General features: G+C 43.9%; 1 protein-coding gene across 1 annotated transcript in view; it reads right to left on the bottom strand.

The window, feature by feature from the left end:
- The window catches only part of LOC110509192 (zinc finger E-box-binding homeobox 1), a 96,482-nt gene that overhangs the window by 32,895 nt on the left and 36,911 nt on the right, over positions 1-26,676 (bottom strand). The window contains exon 2 of the mRNA XM_036967070.1: positions 9,557-9,721. Within this exon, the coding sequence (XP_036822965.1) occupies positions 9,557-9,721 (165 nt within the window). The remainder of the gene's footprint in view (positions 1-9,556; positions 9,722-26,676) is intronic.

Below are 26,676 nucleotides of genomic sequence, written 5' to 3'. Positions count from 1 at the left end.
AGAGTCGGCTCAAACGTTCTGAATCGGTAGAATGGGAGGGGGCCAGAGATAATTATTCTCTTCCCTGTGCGAGCGTGGGTCTTTAAAAAAAATGGTAGTCCTCCCTCAGTTTCTCAGATTGCCTAAAACGAAGGTTGTTAAAACCTACGTGGGTGACGATGGTGTCAATACTGGAGTAGTTGGCCATAACCGTGGGGAGGAAAGACCTGATGTCATGGTCACAGGCTCCTGGGTGACAGTGGAACTTTGTCGGTCTACAGAAATCTCTCACCATCGAGCTGCCCACAGTGATGGTGGTTATAAGGACCAACGCCAGAGATGAGAAGCAGGTATGGGGAGTCAACATTTAATGAGGAACAGATGGGTAACAGGACAGGAACGGCGTCAGCACACAGGTATACAAAGACATACGGGCATTAAGGCATCCGTGGGGAACAGAGATGGGGAACTGACAAGTATAGGGGAGGTAATAAACAGGGGATTGAGTCCAAGTGAGTCCAATAATACGCTGATGCGCGTGACGGGGAAAGGCTGGTGTGCGTACTGATGGTGGCAGGAGTGCGTAATGCTGGGGAGCCTGGCTCCTTTGCACGCCAGGGAGGGAGAGCGGGAGCAGGTGTGACAGGTGGTAGTGATGGAATCCGATGGGGAAATGACCTGCTGAACTGTGGTGGCCGTGGGGGAGGGTGCCACCAGGCGTCCGCTGGCTGTTGGTATACGCGCAGGATTCGTGCTGACTCCCGGGGCTGGTAGGTCCGTCTCAAGAGGGGCAAAGCTGCTTGATAGCTGGATCGGATCTTCTCAGATAGATGGGTGGCCAGGTCTCCCATGTAGCCGTGCAGTTGAGTTTAACATCTGTCCATTAGATCAACACCGCCCAAATCATTGACAGCTTTGCATTTAAAAGTGAGATCGGTTTGCCTGGTTTACAGCAAGGTCAGTGTACATGTAATTCGTGTTCATCGTGTTAAGCAGGTTTTCCTTTTCTCGCCGCCTGCTAACAGCCAGAGGATCTCTTTCCTAAGATGCTTGATGGTGGTGGATTTAATGCAGACAAATTCTCTACCACATCTCCGGATTCCTACCGCTAGCTCTGAACCTTTACACCGGATCATCGCAGCTAGCTAGCTCCAATCCAAGTGGCTACTCCTGGCTAACGTCTCTGTCCCAAAGCAAGCATCAGTTAGCCTTGAGCTAGCCTCGAGCTAGACCCATTGGGGTGACAGGTAGCCTAGAGGTTAGAGTATTGGGCTAGTAACCAAAAGGTTGCTAGATTGAATCCCCGAGCTGACATGGAAAAATCTGTCGTTCTGCCCCTGAACAAGGCAGTTAACCCACTGTTCCTAGGCCGTCATTGTAAATAAGAATTTGTTCTTAATTGACTTGTCAAGTTAAATAAAGGTTAAATAAATACATCTCCCGGCTTGCCTAAGAGGTCCACCAGCTAGTTCTTGGGCTACAATACCTCTTTTGCCAATTGGCCTGGACCATTTACTGCCAACGACTGGTCTGCCGATGTAATGTCCGAGGTGGTTTCAACAGTCAACAGTTGACATCGCCGAAGGCCCATCTGCTATCCCCGGCACGCTAGCTGTATGAATCGCTGTGTCTCCAGCTCGCCTAGCGTAGTAGTGACTACTGAATCGGCTCCCTGACTCACCCATTGCTACTCATTGGAATGTCAATATGACTTGTCTATTGCTGTTTTGATTAGTGATTATTGTCTTATTTCACTGTAGAGCCCCCAGCCCTGCCCAATATGCCTTAGATAAGCCTTTTACCACACATGCAGTGGCCTCAGCTGGCTTAACTGGTGCCTCTAGAGACAAAACCGCTCTCATCGTCACTCAATGCCTAGGTTTACCTCCACTGTACTCACATCCTACCATACTCTTGTCTGCACATAATTTATTGGTTTCATGCATGTTAAAATTACAAGCCTCCTCCCTAAGTTTGTTTTATTCACTGCTGTAGCACACTCCGCCAACCCTGATGTCCTAGCCGTGTCTGAATCCTGGCTTAGGAAGGCCACCGAAAATCCTGAAATTTCCATCCCCAACTACAACATTTTCCAACAAGATAGAACTGCCAAAGGGGGCGGAGTTGCAATCTACTGCAGAGAGAGGGGGAGGGGGAGACACTCTAGACCCAAATTGTTGTAGACCTATATCCATCCTGCCCTGTCTTTCTAAAATCTTCGAAAGCCAAGTTAACAAACAGATCACCGACCATTTCGAATCCCACCGTACCTACTCCACTATGCAATCTGGTTTCCGAGCTGGTCATGGGTGCACCTCAGCCACGCTCAAGGTCCTAAACGATATCATAACCACCATCGATAAAATAAAGTACTGTGCAGCCGTCTTCATCGACCTGGCCAAGGCCTTTGACTCTGTCAATTACCACATTCTTATCGGCAGACTCAATAGCCTTGGTTTCTCAAATGACTGCCTCGCCTGGTTCACCAACTACTTCTCAGATAAAGTTCAGTGTGTCAAATCGGATGGCCTGTTGTCCGGACCTCTGGCAGTCTCTATGGGGGTGCCACAGGGTTCAGTTCTCGGCCCGACTCTTTTCTCTGTATATATCAATGATGTCGCTCTTGCTGCTGGGGATTCTCTGATCCACCTCTACGCAGATGACACCCTTCTGTATACATCTGGCCCTTCTTTGGAAACTGTGTTAACAAACCTCCAAACGAGCTTCAATGCCATACAACACTCCTTCCGTGGCCCGCACCCGTGTGGACAACTACAATTACCTAGGTGTCTGGTTAGACTGTAAACTCTCCTTCCAGACTCACATTAAGCATCTCCAATCCAAAATTAAATCAAGAATCGGATTCCTATTTTGCAACAAAGCCTCCTTCACTCATGCCAACAAACATACCGTAAAACAGACTATCCTACCGATCCTTGACTTCGGCGATGTCATTTACAAAATAGCCTCCAACACTCTTCTCAGCAAACTGGATGTACTCCATCTCAGTGCCATCCGTTTTGTCACCAAAGTCCCATAAACTACCCACCACTGCGACCTGTATGCTCTCGTTGGCTGGCCCTCGCTACATATTCGTCACCAAACCCACTGGCTCCAGGTCATCTAGAAGTCTTTGCTAGGTAAAGCCCCACCTTATCTCAGCTCACTGGTCACCATAGCAACACCCACCCATTGCAAGCCCTCCAGCAGGTATATTTCACTGGTCATCCCCAAAGCCAACACTTCCTTTGGCCGCCTTTCTTTCCAGTTCTCTGCTACCAATGACTGGAACAAATTGCAAAAATCACTGAAGTTGCAGACTTAATATCTCCCTCTCTAACTTTAAGCATCAGCTGTCAGAGCAGCTTACTGATCACTCTACCTGTACACAGCCCATCTGTAAATAGCCCACCCAACTACCTCATCCCCATATTGTTATTTATCTGCTTTCTCTTTTGCACCTGGCCAAGATAAAACAAAGCAGTGCGACAAAAACTACAACACAGAGTTACATTCATACATAGAAACATTCATTTGTAGTGTGTGCAAATGTAGAATATTAGGGAGGTAAGGCAATAAATAGGCCATAGAGGCAAAACAATTACAATTTAGCATTAACCGTGGAGTGATAGATGTGCAGATGATGATATGCATCATCATCATCTATCATGTATCTCTACTTGCATATCATCATCTGCACATCTATCACTCCACGGTTAATGCTAAATTGTAATTGTTTTGCCTCTATGGCCTATTTATTGCCTTACCTCCCTAATCTTCTACATTTGCACACACTACAAATTAATGTTTCTATGTATGAATGTAACTCTGTGTTGTAGTTTTTGTCGCACTGCTTTGTTTTATCTTGGCCAGGTCGCAGTTGTAAATGAGAACTTTTTTTCAACTGGCCTACCTGGTTAAATACAGGTGAAAAAAAAAACTAAAACAATATTTAATAATCTCCTTTGAATGTTGATATTTGTCCGCATTGTCAACCAAACACAATTTCATATTAATTTTGTAATAGCCTACAGTTAATCTTACAAACGAATGTAACCGTATTTGTTTAACCTTAAAATTATTAACACATCTATGGCCACAATCTGAGGTCACTATTACTAAATGTCCTCTTATGTAATCATAGAAAGTCTGCATGTTCAATATAGCAGGTAAAGGTTGCAGGTCTGTGGAGATTTTCACAACTGCTATAATAATCTGCACAAAATCTCAAACCAAAAATGAGTGTTAAGTGCCTTGTTCAAGGGCAAAGGTTTTACCTTGTCGGCTCGGATAGTCAAACCAGCAACCTTTCGGTTAGTGCAATCCAGGACATTTGGTTGTGCTATTAGGTGAAGCACAGTGATAACTCATTAAGTTGTTGTATAAATACAAAATATCTGACATTGTATTCCCATTTGAACTTTGTTTTGCTTTTAAATTGTTGAAAGTGGGTGAATAAAGGGTGAAATCTCATTGATCAAAGTCTCAACCAAATATTACCCAAATGTCCATGTTGAAATGACATGGTGTTCCCAGTGAATGTGTGCACGTGCCTGTGTGCGTGTCTCAGATCTCCCACAGGTAGCCGCCCTGTCTGAGGAGAGTAGAGATAATCTGTTCAGGAAAAGAGAGAGAGGGAGAGAGAGTACTCCCAGGCTCTGAGTACAGTACTCCCAGGCAGCTCAGAGTACCACACAGGAAGCCGGGTGACGCCAGCCAACAGGGGCTATATGAAATCAAGAGCGTAATGGAGTAACTTCCCATCTCTCTTCTTTCCCACAGCACACAGAATGGACACTCACAGAGGATATCATGTTCACCTTAATTATTTCCTAGAAAGGTGTTTTTTACAGAAGAAATGCCTTTATATGCCTTTAACATACATTTTATTAAACCATTTTCAGAAAGACTCATATTCCAATAGATTGATGGAGAAAAAAGTGTCACTGCTTTAGTTGCATTCTCTGCTACTAAATCCCTACTCACTCAAGATATTCTCACGATGAACCAACCCTGGCGCAAGAGGGATTTGGTGAGTGAGGCATGTTTTTGGCACTCGTACTGTGTGAGACGTATTGGAGCAGGTGGAGGGATCAGGGTGCACAACTGTTTCCAAATGAACAGAGTTAGTAAGGCCAGTGTTGGCACATGCACTGGATTACAGTACGCTCTTAGAAAAAAAGGTGCTATCTAGAACCTAAAGGGGTTCTTTGGCTTTCCCCATAGGATAACCCTTTGAAGAACCCTTTATGGTTCCAGGTAGAACCCTTTTGGGTTCCATCTTGAAGTATTTCCACAGAGGGTTCTACATTAAAATCTAAAAGGGTTGATCATTTGAGTCAGCCGTGTAGAGCTAGGGCAAAAAACAAAACGTGCACCCCTGGGAGGCCCCAGGACCGAGTTTGGGAAACCCTGACCTATATAGTGCACTAGTTTACAGGATGCAGCCTATCAAATATAACATGGTCCTCTGTGGGTCTATGTGAGGAAGATTTGCAGTATCAGGGGAAAGTTGAGTAATGCAGTACTGATTTGAGCAGCACGTGGGACTAGACAAGCATTTTTCGGTATGAAAGTGTGTAAATAAGATGGCAGCAAGTGTCCGCGGAATACCATCAAAATCCAACGTTCTGTGACATATCTAGTCTACCTGATGAGAGGGAGAGAGAGAGAGAGAGAGAGAGACAGAGAGAGAGAGAGAGACAGAGACAGATACACAGAGAGAGAGAGAGAGAGAGAGAGAGACAGAGAGAGAGAGAGAGAGAGAGAGAGAGAGAGAGAGAGAGAGAGAGAGAGAGAGAGAGACAGAGACAGAGACAGAGAGAGAGAGAGAGAGAGAGAGAGAGAGAGAGAGAGAGAGAGAGAGAGAGAAAAAAGCTGGGTAAATAGTGGACAGAACACGTGTTGAGTTATTTTTGACCCAGCCAGTTGGGTCACTTAGTTGGGTTATTTATCTATGATCTTCCGGGTCAGATCAGAAGACTGGAGGCGAAGCTTGGTAGGATTGTGGCTTTCAGATAGTTATTTTTGACCACATATGAGAGTAAATGTATTTCCTGTTAATCTGTTCTGTTGTCAACACATGTTGACAACAGGTTAAGTACTGACACTTTTGTAGCTTAATGAGTCTTACAGTCCTCAAGTGCCTATGTGTATTCCAATGTTGGGAGAGTTACCCCTTTTTATGCTATATAATGTCATTCATTTTATATATAAATATGTAATGTGCAAAAATATTGAAGGGAAATTTAATTTTGCAGTGCACAAACATAAAAAGCATGAGCTGGCGCACACCCAGATACAATTATTTAGTGTAGAGGTGCAGACTAATGGTGAATAAACAGTAAGCTATAAAACAAAGAGAGTCACTACATATGTATAAACTCCCAGTTATTTATTGGGTAAAACGCCAATGTTTTGGCACCCCTGTGCCTTCCTCAGGGTGAACATAACATGATGAACAGGAACGCCATTTGCTCTCTCCTGAAAATAGCCTATGGATTACATTAAAAAAGACCCCTCGGCTGGATCAACCCAGCATGAAAGTGAATAAAAACCCAACTGATGGTTAAATTAGCCCGTGTTTGGATAATCCAAAAGTGTGGCCTATTGCGGCGTGGCTTTCAGATAGTTATTGTAGGCCACCCGTGAGAGTCAATGTCATTCATGTTCATCGTGTTAAGTTTGTACACTGCAAATTTCAATGTTCCTTCAATATTTTTGCACATGAGATATTTTCATATACAATTTATAATTATTTAAATATTATAACAAAGGGGTAACTATCCCAGCATAGGGATATACAGTGCCTTGCGAAAGTATTCGGCCCCCTTGAACTTTGCGACCTTTTGCCACATTTCAGGCTTCAAACATAAAGATATAAAACTGTATTTTTTTGTGAAGAATCAACAACAAGTGGGACACAATCATGAAGTGGAACGACATTTATTGGATATTTCGAGCTTTTTTTTAATAAATCAAAAAATGAAAAATTGGGCGTGCAAAATTATTCAGCCCCTTTACTTTCAGTGCAGCAAACTTTCTCCAGAAGCTCAGTGAAGATCTCTGAATGATCCAATGTTGACCTAAATGACTAATGATGATAAATACAATGTAATCATCATGTGTAATCAAGTCTCCGTATAAATGCACTTGCACTGTGATAGTCTCAGAGGTCCGTTAAAAGCGCAGAGAGCATCATGAAGAACAAGAAACCCACCAGGCAGGTCCGAGATACTGTTGTGAAGAAGTTTAAAGCCGGATTTGGATACAAAAATATTTCCCAAGCTTTAAACATCCCAAGGATCACTGTGCAAGCGATAATATTGAAATGGAAGGAGTATCAGACCACTGCAAATCTACCAAGACCTGGCCGTCCCTCTAAACTTTCAGCTCATACAAGGAGAAGACTGATCAGAGATGCAGCCAAGAGGCCCATGATCACTCTGGATGAACTGCAGAGAACTACAGCTGAGGTGGGAGACTCTGTCCATAGGACAACAATCAGTCGTATATTGCACAAATCTGGCCTTTATGGAAGAGTGGCAAGAAGAAAGCCATTTCTTAAAGATATCCATAAAAAGTGTTGTTTAAAGTTTGCCACAAGCCACCTGGGAGACACACCAAACATGTGGAAGAAGGTGCTCTGGTCAGATGAAACCAAAATTGAACTTTTTGGCAACAATGCAAAACGTTATGTTTGGCGTAAAAGCAACACAGCTCATCACCCTGAACACACCATCCCCACTGTCAAACATGGTGGTGGCAGCATCATGGTTTGGGCCTGCTTTTTTTCAGCAGGGACAGGGAAGATGGTTAAAATTGATGGGAAGATGGATGGAGCCAAATACAGGACCATTCTGGAAGAAAACCTGATGGAGTCTGCAAAAGACTGACTGGGACGGAGATTTGTCTTCCAACAAGACAATGATCCAAAACATAAAGCAAAATCTACAATGGAATGGTTCAAAAATAAACATATCCAGGTGTTAGAATGGCCAAGTCAAAGTCCAGACCTGAATCCAATCGAGAATCTGTGGAAAGAACTGAAAACTGCTGTTCACAAATGCTCTCCATCCAACCTCACTGAGCTCGAGCTGTTTTGCAAGGAGGAATGGGAAAAAATTTCAGTCTCTCGATGTGCAAAACTGATAGAGACATACCCCAAGCGACTTACAGCTGTAATCGCAGCAAAAGGTGGCGCTACAAAGTATTAACTTAAGGGGGCTGAATAATTTTGCACGCCCAATTTATCAGTTTTTGATTTGTTAAAAAAGTTTGAAATATCCAATAAATGTCGTTCCACTTCATGATTGTGTCCCAGTTGTTCTTGATTCTTCACAAAAAAATACAGTTTTATATCTTTATATCTTTTTTTGGCAAAAGGTCGCAATGTTCAAGGGGGCCGAATACTTTCGCAAGGCACTGTACATAGGTATTTAAGGAACTCCGACACTTGTGTTAGCTTTATTAATGCTACAAAAGTGTCAGTGCTCAACCTTAACATGTGTTGACAACACAACAGAACAGATTAAATGGAATTACATATGCTCACAGGTGGCAAAAAATAACTATCTGAAACCCACACCGCTACTAAACCACGCCTCCAGTCTTCTGATATGACCCAAATGGATCATAGCTTAAAAAGCCAACATCAACAACAAGAAAACAGTGGGTTGTTTGAGACCCAACTGGCTGAGTCAAAATAAACCAATGTGTGTTCTGTTCAATATTTATCCAAATTGTGTTTTATCCCAGCATTGTTTTGTGTGTGCACGCAGACAACAGCATAAATGGTGCATAAACTGCCAGCAGTCATGTAGGTGTCCAGTCCATGTGTGCAATCTTCAATTCTACAGCACATCCTCAAACAGACCACACCTAAAAAGACATCTTAACCACAACTAGTCTCTTTACAGTGAACCAACTTTTGACTAGGGCCCATAAGGCTCTGGTCGAAAGTAGTGCACTGCATAGGGAATAGGGTGACATTTGGGAATCAGACGTAAGTGTGCAGGAAGACTGAAATTCACTGCCTTGAGACAGACCACGTGAAACAAACATCACGGAAACCATGTAAGACCATTCCAGGTCCAGGGGAAAAGCTATGTCTTAGTTGAAGCTTAGGCCAAATGCCCATAGTCTTTGTCGAGCAGGATAATGTAAATGTAGTTGTCCTACCTCTTGACTATGCCTGATGTGTCAGTGTCATTACCAGTTGAAGTTGGTGTGTTTCTAAAGTCAATGAAAAGATGTTAACAAAAAAACGAAACAGCAATGTGGTTGTATGTTCAGTTTTTTGCACTCACACCTGCAATTGTTTTTCTCTTCCTGGCACGGATTCTGCTGATAGCAGCTATTTCGAAGAAGGGCAATGACTGTCATATGCAATATTTTCTCCCTACTAAACTTAGTTGATACATTGATTGTAAATTGCTCTAGATTAGAGCATCAGACAAATTAATACAATTGAAAAGTAATTGTTCTGTATGTACTGTATAGTCTAACCACACACAAACGCACACACACACACACACACACACACAAAGTTATCGTATTCTATAGCCTAGAGTCTCACCTTCATCCCAGGTGTCTTGGTGAGTCTCTGTACCGTTCTGGGTTAATACTACTGAGGCGTCTTCTGGCACCGTGCTGTCACCATCAGGGTCTTCCTCCACTATGTGTAGCTTGTCCTCATCATCAGAGTCTGACTGGCCCTCCACAACATTGTTGTAATTTGTTACTGTGGAGACACAGAGAAGAGAAAGAGGATGGTCAATGAATAAGTAAGTAAAGAAGTAAGTCTCAGCCAGAACAGCCCATAGAGCAGGAGCCTATCTCCTGTTTCTGTAGTAAGGTAGCTTGTTGTACAAGTACACCCCCTGGACAGGACGCTAAGTCAATGAGAGATAGAGGAAAATAATCTGGTAGCGAAGTGCCTGGGCTTACAGTTTAGTGGGTCACTGTTGCATTGTTGTTGCAGAAATCTAACATACTATTATTATAACTGCTCAGTAGAAAGATAAGAGATTTACTAGGCCTACATGAAGATGCGTTGGAATTGTTAAATGGGAAAAACTGATATAAAAAGTTTGGAAAACGTAATGGAGAATGGTAAAATCATTCCAAATACAACAAATAAAGAGTAACCTTTGTCCTCTAATCTTTGCTCTCTACGACATGTTGAAAGTTGAAATGATCCATAATAACACTGCTAGCTATCTTGAATGTAATTTTCTCAAGTGATGAACCCTGAGACCTCTGTTCCAGTGTTCACACAGCCCCATTGACAGATAAAAGAGAGAGAAATAGAGAGGGAGAGAGAGAGAGAGACCCATTGACGGATAAGAGAGGAGAAGAATGTGTTGATTTGATGCAGAGCAGCAGCACCTTTAAATAAGCTAGGCTGTGTATGCTAAGAATATGTGTGTGCTAAATATGCATCCCAAATGGCACACTATTCCCTACATAGTGTACTACTTTTGACCAGAGCCCTATGGGCCCTGGTCAAAAGTAGGGCACTATATAGGGAATGGGACACCATGTGGGACACAGCCTATGCATCCTTCTCCCCTTTAGTCCAGTCATATTTCCTTCTGGGCTGATTCAGTGTTTTCTGCCGGGCAGGCAGATGATCATGCCATCATGACCAGACAAGAGCAGGTCGGGGTCGATGACAATCTGGATCGATGTGGAGGGTGGGTGTGTTGGTGAGCGTGTGTATGTGTGTGTGTCTGTGTGGAGTTACGGGTACATGCACCTAACCACAGAGTAATGAAGAAGCACTGTGACTGCAGCACCTGTCACCTGTGAACAAACAACCACTTCTTAGCCCTCATTAAACAACCTCCTCATCGCTCCCAACACACACACACACACATACACACACACACACACACACACACACACACACACACACACACACACACACACACACACACACACACACACACTCCCTCCTGCATTTTCAAATGGGTCTTGTTCCTCACTCCAGCACCATGCAAACATCTTTCCTCCCTCCCGCCTCCCTCCTCCTCGTAGTCTTCTTCACCCACCTCCCTGTGCCCCTGTACAGGAGCAGTTCATTCAAGCAGTATGGACAGCAATTTTTCACACAGTCCCCCATTAAAACAAAGTGCCTACAGATAAAATCAGTGACTGCAGCCATGTGAAATACATTTGCTCTCTCCAGGGTGATAAGCAAGTGATTATTTTTCCTCCCGGTTGCAGTTTGTCCTTTTCAGATGAACTCTCCAGGAGAAATAGCTCTGGGATGAAATGATGTGTAGGGCAGCCGGGCGGGAACAATAATGTCTGGTTTCAACCTGGAATGAGTGATGCGAAGTGCCATACTGATACATCATCTGCCATAGATTGGAAAGTACATCTGAAAAGCCAGATTCAACATATAGCCTAGGCTAGAATCGTTGTGAAATTAACCGAAAATGGCCGCCGATGTTCTGTGGTCAGAGGCGATAGTAAGGCGATCTGTTGTTTTTAACCATTCATCTGCGCAGTCTGCTTTGTTCTTAAGAGGCAGTAGTAAGACAGACAGATGGTAGCCCTGGGGCATCTAAGTCCTATCTGCATGTTATCACCATGCTACACTCACAGTGTTTAGATAACAGCCAGTCGTCACAGCTTGCCGCTAAATCAATTTCCCATCTCCTCCTATGGCTGTGTGTAATTAGACCTGCATAAACACCTGGCTGAAACAAGGCACGCACAGGGTGAGTATGACTGTGTGCAGCTGGTGGGATGGTGTTGGGTAGGGAGGGGTGGGCTGGGGTGGACATAGACAATCACGGGTGCAGCCGCAGCTGGGGGGCTAGTGGGGGGGGATGTAGCAACACAGAGAGACTTTAATTGTATTTGCTCATACTAGAGGCTCCTATGACAGAGGCACAGCCTGCTACTGATGATGTGAGGCAGGGTGTGGCATCATTCCCTTGTCTTTGTGTGGAAGCTGGCAGAGCAGGGCCATGATATGATAGCAGAGGAGAGAAGCTTGAGTAGTGGGCCAATGGTCAAGATGGAGAGCAATGCCTCAGCCAGTGATGTATTTCAGTATGGTACTGCTGGTGAAATTGAGGTTATTTAAAAAAATATGTTTACCTTTATTTAACTAGGCAAGTCAGTTAAGAACAAATTCTTATTTACAATGGCAGACTGTGGCCAAAACCTAACCCGGACCACGCTGGGCCAATTGTGCGCCGCCCTATGGGACTCCTAATCACGGCCGGTTGTGATGCAGCCTGGAATCGAACCAGTGTCTGTAGTGACGCCTCTAGCACTGAGATGCAGTGCCTTAGACCGCTGCACCACTCGGGAGACTTCAATATTTATACAATAGCAAGTGTGAAAAACTATACACCCTTTTCAATCAACCATATTGTCTCAACCCATAGACGGGTAGGTACAACACCAACGTGTGCACAACTATGGGTTGGTGTCACGATCGTCGTAATGAGCGGACCAAGGCGCAGCGTGAGTATAGTTCCACATATTTTTTAATCTCTTTGAAACAAACAAAACAATACAGAAACAACGAAACGTTAAGGCATGACGTGCACACAGGCAACTAAACACAAACAATATCCCACAAAACACAGGTGGTGAAATGGCTACCTAAATATGATCCCCAATCAGAGGCAACGATAAACAGCTGCCACTAATTGGGAAACATATTACCACCAACATAGAAATAGACATACTAGAACACCCCCTAGTCACAGTTGGCTTAGATTATGTGTCAAACTCATTCCATGGAGGGCCGAGTGTCTGCGGGTTTTCGCTCCTCCCTTGTCCTTGACTGATGAATTAAGGTCACTAATTAGTAAATCACTTCCCTCACCTAGTGGTCTAGGTCTTAATTGAATGGGAAAAACAAAAACCTGCAGACGCTAGGCCCTCCATGGAATGAGTTTGCCACCCCTGTTTTAGATTGCTGACAACATGTAAACCATTGAGGTCACCAGACCCGGGCTTTCAGGGTTTTAGCCCCAAATTATATTCTCTCCGTCCTGAGGCTTTTTCACTGCTGGGATGGTTTAAAACCAGCTAGGCTACACTGCAATTAATACTCCCAAACATGAGCCCTTGCCTGCCCTGCCTTTTTAGTGCTGCCTAATAACAGCATTTTTGTGTACGGTGGCACTTTAGGAGGCAGAGTCAAAGTGGTTTTCCAAAGTATTTTCTTATTTGTCCAAAGAAATTCTAATCCGGCGTGCTGCGTCTGTTCAATCTCTGAGGAAGCGAGCGCAAAGATGAGAACGAGAACCGGAGGTAAACTTTGTTAGGTTGCTGTTTCTATAGCACATTTTGTTAGCCCATGATGATGTTATTCAGAGTTAAGCCAGATTCGAGTAATTTACATTTAAACATGTTGACTCAAAAGCTTCACTGAGGGACTTACCCAGTCTAGCTAGCAGTGCTGCTTCATTAGCAACCTAGCACATTTTATGTGCAGGTTTTTGACAGGAAAGTGAAAGGGGGATACCTAGTCAGTTGTACAACTGAATGCCTTCAACTGAAATGTGTCTTCCGCATTTAACCCAACCCCTCTGAATCAGAGAGTTGCGGTGCAGAACGACAGATTTTTACTTTGTCAGTACAGTTATTGATTAGCTATCTGGACACTGAATACAACTGCTGGAGCTCTGCATCAACAACAAACAAAGTGTCACTAACTAACCAATTACTGTCTAATCAAGTACTGTCCAAATATGCTAAAATTACTAATAAAGATAGCTAGCTAACTTAAGGCTAACATGGCTAACATGACAGTAGCTACGTTTGGTAACGTCAGCTCAATTAGCTAGCTAACATTAAGGTTATCTGTTGAAAAAACAAAGCTGGCTATACAGAATTGAAGATGTAGCTCAGCAAACACAGAGGCGGTTGTTGTATTTGCAGAAGTAAGTTAATAGATTGTGTGTGTGTTTACAATACAATTATTTAGCATCTAGCTACATAGATGGGTTGGCTGACAACGTCATGAAAACGATGTGTGCGCTTCCATGGGGCATACATTTTTGAGTTTTTGAGCTGTTCATTCCATAATATTGTATTGGTCTTTTACCAAATAGGGCTATCTTCTATATACCACCCCTAACTTGTCACAACACAACTGATTGGCTCAAACGCATTAAGGCAGCAAGATATTCCACAAATGAACTTTTAACAGGGCACACCTGTTAATTTAAATTAATTCCACGCCTCATGAAGCTGGTTGAGAGAATGCCAAGAGAGCGCAAAACTGTCACCAAGGCAAAGGGTGGTTGCTTTGAAGAATCTCAAATATAAAATTGATTTAAATTTGTTTAATGCTTTTTTGGTTACTACATGATTCCATATGTGTTATTTCATAGTTTTGATGTCTTCACTATTATTTAAAAATAAAGAAAAACCCTGGAATGAGTAGGTGTGTCCAAACTTTTGACTGGTACTGTACATACTAACACCTTTGGGAAAGAGTGAAGTCATAGACAGGTTTGCACCTACAGTTTAATTTTGTTAAATTTTTTATCTTTATGGATGGACTAACATCCTAGTACTGTGTAATATAACTCGCAAACAATATTGTTCTGTAGCTAATTGACCTTGGAATCTGTGATTTATTACCCCAAATATTCTAAAATCATGATTTTCAAGCATGTTTGTACATATTATCTGCAAAAGTTGTCACCCCCCCCCCCCCCCCCCCCCCACTCTACAGTTATAATTCAAGCCTACTGCTAACGTGAGGTTATGCAGTTCAAACGTAATCCAAAGGAAGTCAACCTAAAATCCCAATCCTGCTATATTACATGTAGCAGTGTTTTGTGCAAAACATGCATTAGTGGTGTAGGCTGCCACCATTTTGATTCTTTTGAAACTGCACAGTGAGCGCAGCATGACAATCTCACATTAGTTAGCAGTAATGTCACCAACATCAACAAGAGGCTTTTTCTATTGCCAGTCAAATATTGGACATGGTTTATGAAAACATTGCAACGAAATGATAAATACTTTTCCCAACTATTTTTCTTCATGGAAAATTAAGATATAGTTATGCACTTGTAATTTGTACTCGCTAGTAGATGTAAAAAAAAAAAATATTGACACCATATTCCATGGGTTTACTGACCCCAACCCATTGAATTAATATTAAGAAGTGTTCATTATTAGGCGTCAGGAGAGCACAGCGCATGGAGGAAACCAGTGAGATATACAACATAGCGCTATGTTTTTGCAAAATGTTTACGGCTAGCGTGCGAGGCCAAGAGTGCGGGACTCTTCATTTTGGTCACGCAGAGATAAAATCCTCCCTTCCGTAGTTAGCCCCAGGTCTTCAGGGCTGAGACCCGGATGTTCTGAATGTCTAGTGGCGTCTCTGATGTAAACTATATTTTGTCTCCAAATGTTTATTGATGACATAAATACATTTGCACAATGAGCACTTGTTGTCTCTCAAATACAATGTCACAGTTGTTGGTTTGCTAGCTAGTGAATTTGAGCCACATTAGCATTGACATGAAATCAGTCAAAACAAGACATGGCATCAAGACAAGATAAAACTAGCTAAAACGAGCCACCTATGATTCCCCAAATTGTTGGTAGCGATCTGACCATTCAGAATCATAACAAAGCACGGCTTCTGGCCACATCGATGCGCGCTCATCATTTTTGTGACGTTGTCAGCCAACCCCTCTATAGGACTCTAGCCAAAGTAGATCACTATAAGAATAGGTGCCAATTGGCACACACATCACCAACTCAGCATAGCAGCTCTTTACAGAAAAGATGAGACGCCACTTTGTGTGTGACGACCTGAAAGACCATCAATCATGAATTCAAAGTTAGAAAGCTATTTATACTTACCTGGGTCACCTTTCATCTTTTTTAAGACATAGCCTACCTATTAAATGTAGCTTGTTTTCTGACTACTTCTGTGAAACTGGGCAGAATACTATATAATCTACCAATGACTGCTTAGTAACAATATGAGCCTATTTTTTTGTCTTGGTGTCAAATGGCACCGTATTCCCTATGTAGTGCACTACTTTTGACCAAGGCCCTAAGGGCTCTTGTCAAAAGTAGTGCACTACATAGGGAATAGGGGGTCATCTTATTCCTCCTGTCCAATGCAGTATCCACTTCAATATACTGCACATCTTCCTGGTTTAAAGTGACATTCCTAGTCTTCTGAAAACCATACTGTACTTCCTGATTCCCTCTACAGGCTCATGAAATAGTCTAGCAGCACATAAACTGAGTCACACAGTCACTGCCCTACTAGTCCCCATCACACATTTAAAAAAAAAAAAAAAAAACATTTAACCAGGTAAGTTGACTGAGAACACATTCTCATTTACAGCAACGACCAGGGGAATAGTTACAGGACACCGGGGTTAACACCCCTACTCTTACAATAAGTGTCATGGTATCTTTAATGACCTCAGAGAGTCAGGACACCCGTTTAACGTCCCATCCGAAAGACGGCACCCTACACAGAGCAGTGTCCCCAATCACTGCCCTGGGGCATTGGAATGTTTTTTAGACCAGAGGAAAGAGTGCGTCCTACTGGCACTCCAACACCACTTCCAGCAGCATCTGGTCTCCCATCCAGAGACTGACCAGGACCAACCCTGCTTAGCTTCAGAAGCAAGCCAGCAGTGGGCTGCAGGGTGGTATGCTGCTGGCACGTGTCAACCTATTCCCTATATAGTGCACTACTGTCGACCAGAGCCCTATGGGGCCAGGTCAAAAGTAGTGCACTATATAGGGTGCCATTTGGGATGCAGGCAGTATGCCTATCAACCTGTGTAACCAATTTAAGTCTATTACTCTATATTTGGCAAATGAGCATGCATCAGGAGGAGGTAAAATTAGACAAACTCATTTGAAACACACCTGAAACAAATGTGGGCCAATTTTAAAACAGCGTGTCCATTTCTGGGAAGAAATAATAGCTAGGTCTAATGCGGAGGTGCTGGTGACTAAGGAGGTGTAGGCTACTTGACAGACTGTCAGAGCAGTCTACTCACAGAGGATGCATCTCAAATGGTACTCAATTCCCTATATGGTGCCCTACTTTTGACCAGGACCCATATGGCCCCATAGGGCTCTGGTCAGAATTAGTGCACTATGTAGGGAATAGGGTGCCATTTGAGACGTATCCAGATGGTGCTAACACCGCCTTTAATGAGTGGTCATATAAATCAGAACAGATAGGGGGCAGCACAGAGCACATTTAGCACAGACAAAAAAATACAAAAGCTGCTACATACACACACACACTGCTAGTTATTTATTGAGCAGCAGCTTCTCCTGGTATTGTGTGTGTGTGTGTGTGTGTGTGTGTGCGTTTGTGTGTGTGTGTGCCTCTTTCTGGAAGTAGTACACTACATAGGAAAGAGCAGCAAGAGACAAGTACATTCCTGCATTCACACGGACACAGCCTGGCTGTTTGACAGTGGAATCCTATAGGAAATATGAAGAACATACAGGTTGCTATGTTTCAAAGCACTCTCAGTATAAAAGACTTGCACAGACACACACACTCTCACAATGTGACAGCTGGGGTCCTTAGGTACATTGAATCAGTTCATCTCACAGGTTGGAGTTGGACCTGTGTTGCCCCTGGCTTGAAACTCTATCACGTAGATTTTCATTATTCTCCACTCTCTTTTCTGGCATTTGTGTGCTAGCTGAGTGGTTTCTGAGAGAGACAGAGAGAGACAGAGTGACTGAATGGATGCAGAAGAACCGTAAGCCCTCTGGGTCTTCTGCTCTGCTCTGTGAAGAAGCATCATAGGTGACATCAACTACACACAGCACAGACCACTTTCCTTCTCCTCCCACCTTAGTGTGTGTGTGACTTGTTCAAGTGTGTGTGTGTGTGTGTGTGTGTGTGTGTGTGTGTGTGTGTGTGTGTGTGTGTGTGTGTGTGTGTGTGTGTGTGTCTATGTCTGTGTCTGTGTGTGGAATATGTGTAATTCCTGTGATAAATTGTGTAACGTACTTCACGTCATTATCCTCTGGGTCAGTTTCAAAGAAGGAAGGAAAGGGGGTCAGCACAGTTTCTCCTAATCTCTTATTCTTGGCAGAGCAGCCTTAGCTGTGAGACACACACACACACGCACACGCACACACACACACACACACCTGTGCTATTTCTGCCTTCTCCAGTCCCTCCCCTCAGCCCTGTACCAGCCCAGGGGGAGGCTCTTACCAAACACAGACATGCCACGGCCACAGGGAGGAGGAAGGCCATTTTTGTGACCCAAATGGCACCCTACTCCTTATATAGCGCACTACTTCTGACCATAGGCCCATAGGGAACAGGGTGCCATTTGGGACGCACCCTAAATCATCCTCTAATATTCCAGTCAAACAAGGCTCCAGGAGGAAACTCATGGAAAACCTTGGCTGTATTCACTAGGCACCAAACGGGACTACATGAACTTGTTTTCGTTTCCCGTTGCAAATAGTTTAGTACTGTGTACTAACGAATATGACCCGGAGGTAGACACATACAGTTGGGGCCTGATCACTCCCTCTCTAATCACCTCACAAACATGTTTACATAATACCACAGATTTTATTTAGGCTACACCAGTATTTCTCTGAGCCCGGTGTATAAACACAGGAAGGCTACATCAGTGTTACACACACTGTATAAACAATAGAGCAAAGAGCATGATGCAGAGTCATTCATTAATCATAGATTATAAATCCCTATAATTCAGGAGAGAGCGAATATCAACAACACAGTGTCACATGAGATTATGAGGCTGGTTGTGTTTGGCCTGTTGTTGTCACAGTAGATTAGTACTGTACTTGTTATCTTCAGTATATCAGCTCTGGTCGTCTATCTGCAGGTTGTTTGGAGAGGAAGAGGGGCCACACCCTGTGTGTGTGTGTGTGTGTGTGTGTGTGTGTGTGTGTGTGTGTGTGTGTGTGTGTGTGTGTGTGTGTGTGTGTGTGTGTGTGTGTGTGTGTGTGTGTGTGTGTGTGAGGGACTTTGACAGGCGGGCGGTCGATCATGTTACATGCACCAGGTACCTCAGAGTGCAACACACACACACACACACACTAGTGATGGGAAAAAAATCAATAGTTACATATCAGGATACTATTTCTGACGATGTCGTTTTTGACAATATCTCAATATTATTTTGGCACTAGTTGGCTGTACCTGCACTAAAACTCTCCTTCATAGCTGGTTCTCCATCTTTTTAAATAGGGAGCCAACTTGTTTTCAGCACTTTTATTTCCATGACTGATCAAAATGTGGTTACTCATGGCTCTCTCTTGTCCCTCTGCAGCAGACATATGGTGAGCAATATGTTTGAAAAGCTCTATCGCAGTAAAATCACAGTATCGAATCGCAATACATAATCGTGAGAATCGCAGAACAAAGTATTGTGATAATTTCATGTCGTGAGGTCCCTGGCCATTCTCAGCCCTAATACACACACACGAACACAGCAGACAGATAGCACTAGGTAACCAGATACCCCTCCTCTTTAACGTGATCGCTGTAAGCGGGCAGGCGTGGCAACTTCTTCATTTGATCACTGAAGTATTTAAAGACCATGTGCCACCATGCATAATGTAACACACACACACACACACACACACACACACACACACACACACACACACACACACACACACACACACACACACACACACACACACACACACACACACACACACACACACACACACACACACTGCTATCGAACAGATGATCCCTTGAGTGATCCGGAAGCTATTCGAAGAAGCTAAATGGAGAAATGAGAGTAAAGGGGGTGGAGACAGGGAGTAATCTCAATTGCATACTCCTGCCGTCCTCTCTCCTCTCCTCCTTCTCAAAACCCATTGGATGAGAAAGCCCTCTGACATTCTCCTCCAATGGGTTTTGAGGTGAGGACTCTACCCTTTCCTCTGTAGCTATACATCACATCCTCTTAGAGCATTCTACTTATTAGATCATCTATCTTCTTCTCTATGGGCTCAGAGAAGACAATTCAGACATTTTGCTAGATTTTCCCACATATTTAATCAAGGGTTTTTGCGTGTGTGTGTATGTGTGTGTGTGTGTGCTAGGTTGTGCCTCTGTGACTTTGGCTGTACTGCTACAGTTATCTGGTCAGGGAGCCGGTGGGTATTTTAAATGGCTGTTGTCACGCTTGGCTGCTTCCAATCACACCTCACTGGACAGATAGAAGGAAGAGCAGATAGCATGGTGTGTGTGTGTGTGTGTGTGTGTGTGTGTGTTTCCAGTCTGCCAGGTTACACTGCCCTGCCCTCTCTCCTAGATAAATAGCCTCTCTGAATGAAGCTGACTGACTGACAGGAACTGACTGCTCTCCTTTGTCAAATCACAGTATAAGGTTGTGGGTCTGCTCTGCTAGCACTGTCATACTGGTTTAGAACCACGGAAAACACTCTGTGGATAAAGACATAACACACAGATACTGTACATGTGTGATAATGGTGGTGGAAGTGATGGGGATTATGATGGTGGTGGTGGTGGTGATGGTACTGTAGTGTACTCACTGAGGACGCTGCTGATGTGTCTTGTTAGCAGCCCTTCCTTAGTGATTGGTCCAAAAGGTGTAAGAGTGTGTTAGGTGCTGCTGAAGGTACACAGTACAAGCATGCACGCACGCACAAATTCTCCATCTCTCTCTGTCTCTCTGATGGACTCTGTGTGATTGTGATGTCGTGTTACCTCGTCTCCAGTACAGTAACTCTCTCTGGCAGGTAAATGTCACATCCTAAAGGGTTGTCTGGATTGAAAAGCACATTACTAAGCTAACACTCCACACTGTAAAGGGGTTACCATGAATTTGACAGTAGCTTACAGGCAGCTCAGTCGCAAGTATAATAATGTATTTCATATTACAGTACACCTACTGTAATATAAATACGGTATCAAAGGACTTTTACTGTAAAAAAGTAAAGGCTACTGTAATCAGTATGAATGAATGGATTAATTAAATTCTTTGAGAGGAGGGGTTTGTATTTCACAGTATTTTACTGTAATTACAAGGGATTGGTGCAAGCTGGTTGGCTGCTGGGTAAAGTGTTTACAAACATTACAGCATATTAATGAATGTTTGGTGTTTTACATCACTTGACTTCTAGATGCCTACCAAACTGGCACTGACTATAAGGCAAAACAGACAAAAAAGGACATTGTCACGGATCCCTCCGGAACTTTCATTACGCACACCGCACACCCCTATTCCCAGTGATTAGTAATTGTATAAGTGTGTCCTTGGTTTACCATTGTCCTGTCGATTATTGTTACTATGTCCGTTGGTCGTGTGAGTACCTGTGCTGTGTGTTTTGGCTTTCGTGTCATTGTGGATTGCGCATATGATTATGGGTCTCGTCCCGTGTGATAATCATTGTGCGCTTGTGTTATTTATTTGAGATACTCCTCGCTCTTTTGTTTGGGTTTCAAACCTGTGTTTTATATAGTGTTTGTTTGGTCTTTGTCCCCGTGCCTTTACATGGCACGCCGTCATTTAGGTGTAATAAAAACCCAGATTACGCATTCCTGCGCCTGTCTCCCGACCCTTTATGCCAGCGTGACAAATAAGTTAAATGCTCAACCATTTAAGATTTAAGACTAGCTGCCGAAGGTTTTTGGCGCTCCAAAGATATGGTTGAGTACTACTGTATTCTGTTGGGTGGAATTACAGTACCATTAGAAATACAGCAATTTTCCCATAATGCACCATCATTTACACTATGATGCAGTAAAACGTTTCAGATTTTTTTTAACTGTTGATAAACCCTAAATGACCATATACAGTTTTCCATCACAGTACAGGAGAAAGGCTGAAAGGACATTTAAGGAGTTGGTTACAAAAGTGTATTTCTGAACTATAGCCTATCAGCAGTTCGGTGTTTTATCATGTGGAGAATAGGTAGCCTAGTTAGCCTAATTAAGATATTACTTCTATAGAATGTTGGATGGTTTCCTCACACATACACACACACACACACACACACACACACACACCCCTCAAAATCTCCCCCACACTTCCCTCTAAGCATCTGCGCTGAGTGAGAACAGAGTCACCAAATTTCCCCTCCGACTGCATCACTAAATCACGATGATGTCATTGGATTTGCTAGGTAGCACACACACACACAAACACCGCAGACTGATTTCACGACATCACTAGGTTTGCCAGGCAGAGTCTCATCTGATCCACTCCGAGCCACCGTAAAGGCAACCTGCCCTGTTCTGCCCTGGGCTCTAGTCTAAAATCCTAGAGCTTTACACTGGAGCTCCTCCAATATTGATTAGACTCAGACATGCACTATGAAAGTCTCTGCAAACAGAGGAAAGCTAATCTCATGAAGAGTGACTGTGTCAAATTGGACTTTGCCCAATATTTTCCCCTGGGGGTTCTGAGTGTAATCGTTACTCAGTGTATTACTGTTAAGAGACTGACTTTACCTTAGATAACCAATGGATACAGATCTGGGGTCAGTTCCCCCTGTCATCCATCAGCTGAATGATTGTGGCCAGAGAATAGCTGAGGTCATGAGGTCATGGCCCTTACTTTGTGTTTAAACATTGAAGAGGGAATGGGGAGCTATTAAGGAGACTGCTTGTGTGCGCAGTGTGTTTGTATGTGCATGTGTCACGGGTGGCACCTTTTAACCAGGTAGACCAGTTGAGAACAAGTTCTCATTTACAACTGCGACATGGCCAAGATAAAGCAAAGCAGTGCGACACAAACAACAACACAGAGTTACACATAAACAAACGTACAGTCAATAACACAATAGGAAGATCTATGTACAGTGTGTGCAGATGTAGTAAGATTAGGGAAGTAAGGCAATAAATAGGCCATAGTGGCAATATAATTACAATTGAGCATTAACAGTGGAGTGATAGATGTGGGGATGATGATGTGCAAGTAGAGATACTGGGGTGCAAAAGAGCAAGAAGATAAACAGCAATATGGGGATGAGGTAGTTGGGTGGGCTATTTACAGATGGGCTGTGTACAGGTACAGTGATTGGTAAATTGCTCTAACAGCTGATGCTTACAGTTAGTGAGGGAGATATAAGTCTCCAGCTTCAGTGATTTTTACAATTCGTTCCAGTCATTGGCAGCAGAGAACTGGAAGGAAAGGCGGCCAAAGTAGGTGTTGGCTTTGGGGATGACCAGTGAAATATACCTGCTGGAGTGCGTGCTATGGGTGGGTGTTGCTATGGTGACAAGTGAGGTGAGATAAGGCGGGGATTTACCTAGCAAAGACTTATAGATGACCTGGAGCCAGTGGGTTTGGCGACGAATATGTAGCGAGTGCCAGACAACGAGAGCATACAGGTCGCAGTGGTGGGTAGTATATGGGGCTTTCGTGACAAAACGGATGGCACTGTGATAGACTACATCCAATTTGCTGAGTAGAGTGTTAGAGGCTATTTTGTAAATGACATCGACGAAGTCGAGGATTGGTAGGATAGTTCATTTCAAGAGTGTATGTTTGGCAGCATGAGTGAAGGAGGCAATTGTTGTGAAATAGGAAGCCGATTCTAGATTTAATTTTGGATTGTAGATGCTTGATGTGAGTCAGGAAGGAGAGTTTACAGTCTTACCAGACACCTAGGTATTTGTAGTTGTCCATATATTCTAAGTCAGAACCGTCCAGAGTAGTGATGCTAGACGGGGGGCAGATGCAGGCAGCGAACGGTTGAAGAGCGTGCATTCAGTTTTACTAGCATTTAAGAACAGTTGGAGGCCACGGAAGGAGTGTTGTAAGGCACTGAAACTCGTTTGGAAGTTTGTTAACACAGTGTCCAAAGAAGGGCCAGAAGTATACAGAATGGTGTTGTCTGCGTAGAGGTGGATCAGAGAATCACCAGCATCAAGGGCGACATCATTGATATATACAGAGAAAAGAGTCGGGCCGAGAATTGAACCTCGTGGCACCCCCATAGAGACTGCCACACCTTAATTGGGGAGGACGGGCTTGTGGTAAAGGCTAGAGGGGAATAAGTGTAATGGTATCAAACACAACACATGGTTTCCAGGAGTTTGATGCCGTTCCATTTGCTCCGTTCCGACCATTATTATGAGCCGTCCTCCCCTCAGCAGCTTCCACTGATATGTGTGTGTGTGCATGTGTGTGTTTTTTTGCTGGTTTGCTGTCCTTGTGGGACCCAGAGGTCCTCACAAGGATAGTAAAACAAGGAAAATTTGGACAATTGGGGACATTTCGCCGGTCCCCACAACGAAAAATGCTATTTTGGGTTAATTAAGGTTATTGTTAGGGTTATGTGGTTAGGTTGAGGGTCAGGAGTTAGGGGTAAGGTTAGGAGTTTGGGATTAAGGTTAGAATTGAAGTTAGATTAAAGGCTTAGTGTTAGGGGTTAGGGAAAATAAGATTTTGAATGATAATTCAATGTTTAGTTCCCACAAGGATAGTAAAACAAATGTGAGAGTTAGTGTGTCACATGTGTGTTTGCTTCTGTATATGTCTATGTGCTTGTGTATTTCTGTCTTGTGTGCCTGTATTTGTGTGTGTGGAGGCACAGAGGTTAACTCCTCTCCCGTTCCAAGTTCCTGCCATTCTGTGCTGGGGGCCAGCACTGGCTCTGTCTGTGTCCCAAATGGCACCCAATTCCCTATATAGTGCACTACTTTTGGCCAGAGACCATTGGGCTTTGGCCAAAAGTAGTGCACTCTATAGGTAATAGGGTGCCATTTGGGACTCTGGCGCAAGCTGTGTCTCTGGGGGGAGAAAGGGCCTGAGCACCTGGGTCTCCCCACACAGGAAGCAGCTGGAGAGGCCTGATTACTGCTAACCCTGATGACTCCAACACACTTCCCTCCCTGCTGGGGTCTCTCTCACTACGTTCCACTATGTCACACACACGCACATGTGACACGAACACACACACAGCGCACACCTACAAACACACAACCATATGTACTCAAAGGTTTTGGGGGAAGTCCCTGGCTTACAGCACTGGCTACATCTAGAGGGGCTTTCCTCTGTGTGTTGGGGTGTGCGTGAGTGTGTGTGTGTCAGGGTGTGTGTGTTCTTTGCTGAGAGTGGGCATGGAAACACTCGTAGTGTGCCTGGGAATTACTGGCTGCCTCTCATCTCCATGGAAATTACGATTCCTGAGTCTGACTTCATGATTCAGAATTCTGCCAGACGCAAGGAAAGAGCTCTGTTTTTAACCTGCATCGTAACTACGATACTGGATTCATTCCAATGATGCCCTAAGCCACATAAACGTTCATATTCATCTCTCATCTGCCTCTCCCTCTGTTGCCATTTATCATGGTTATATTCACACTGTATGTGGGTTATTTGTTGCGGTATTCATGTGATTGTCAGTGCTTAAGTGAACGAGCTAGTAAAGTGAGCCACGCACCACATTGTTTGACAGTGTCAATCTGCACCGTCATTCATCACCACCTGGCAAAAACAATGGAGGGAATGCCATCAATTGACCAGCGCTTCACCATCATCAGAGGCGTGACAAATTGCAACGACACCTGAATTCAACTATTCTGTTATAGAAATGCAGCATTAGGCCTCTCTCTCTTTCTCTAGCCTTATAGTCAGTTTAGTAGCAGGGCCTCTCTTCTCACAGTTCTCTTCCCTGTGTGGTTCTCTCTCTTTCTCTAGCCTTATAGTCAGTTTAGTAGCAGGGCCTCTCTTCTCACAGTTCTCTTCCCTGTGTGGTTCTCTCTCTTTCTCTAGCCTTATAGTCAGTTTAGTAGCAGGGCCTCTCTTCTCACAGTTCTCTTCTCTGTGTGGTTCTCTCTCTTTCTCTAGCCTTATAGTCAGTTTAGTAGCAGGGCCTCTCTTCTCAACTTTTTCTCTTCTCTGTGTGGTTCTCTCTCTTTCTCTAGCCTTATAGTCAGTTTAGTAGCAGGGCCTCTCTTCTCACAGTTCTCTTCCCTGTGTGGTTCTCTCTCTATCTCGCGCTCCACCCCCTCCACCCTTCTTTCGCTCTCGTTTTGTCTGTCTCTCTCTTTATCTGTCTCTATCCCTCTGCGGTTCTATCTACTCTCTCTCTCTCTCTCTCTCTCTGGGCCTCGTCACTAAACTGTCTGTCAGAGCAGCTCACGTGCCGCATCGTCAATGTCTTACCTTTAACACTGACAGAGAAAAGGAGCGCAATGCTGCAGAGCATCCCACCTTAGTTCACCTCTGCCCCCTCCCCTTTGACACTCTCTCTCTCTCTCTTCTCCCTCTATGCCCCCCGCTCTTCACTCTCTCTACCTCTCTGTCCTGTCTCTTCACCCTCTCTCTCTCTCTTCTCCATCCTCCTGGTCTAACAATATTGGGCTTTCCGCTGTGACACACTCACCCCCTCAGGCCGGCGTCATGCACAAATGAGCACAGAGGACTGACAAGCCAGGTTTTGTGTTTTTGAGTCATTAGCAGTTTCTCTTCCCTCAGTCCTCTCTCTCTCTCTCTCTGCTTCTCTTCTATCACTCACCAGACAGAGCATGGCTAAAAATGGGGTCCTCACTTCACCTCACTGTAGAAAGCCGGATTCAGATTACTCCTGTTTTCAAGTAGGCTATTACAGGCAGTTGTTGAGTTCCTGTTTTGGCAGTAAGATGTGTGTGATTAAGCCAGGGGCAGCAAGAAAGGAGGGCTCAGGAGAGGAGGGCTCAGAAAGGGAGGACTCAGGAGAGGAGGGCTC

The sequence above is a fragment of the Oncorhynchus mykiss genome, chromosome 28 (genome assembly GCF_013265735.2).
Source record: "Oncorhynchus mykiss isolate Arlee chromosome 28, USDA_OmykA_1.1, whole genome shotgun sequence".
NCBI lineage: Eukaryota > Metazoa > Chordata > Actinopteri > Salmoniformes > Salmonidae > Oncorhynchus > Oncorhynchus mykiss.
Note: the sequence above shows the minus strand (reverse complement) of the source record. Positions and strands in the feature narration are given on the sequence as shown.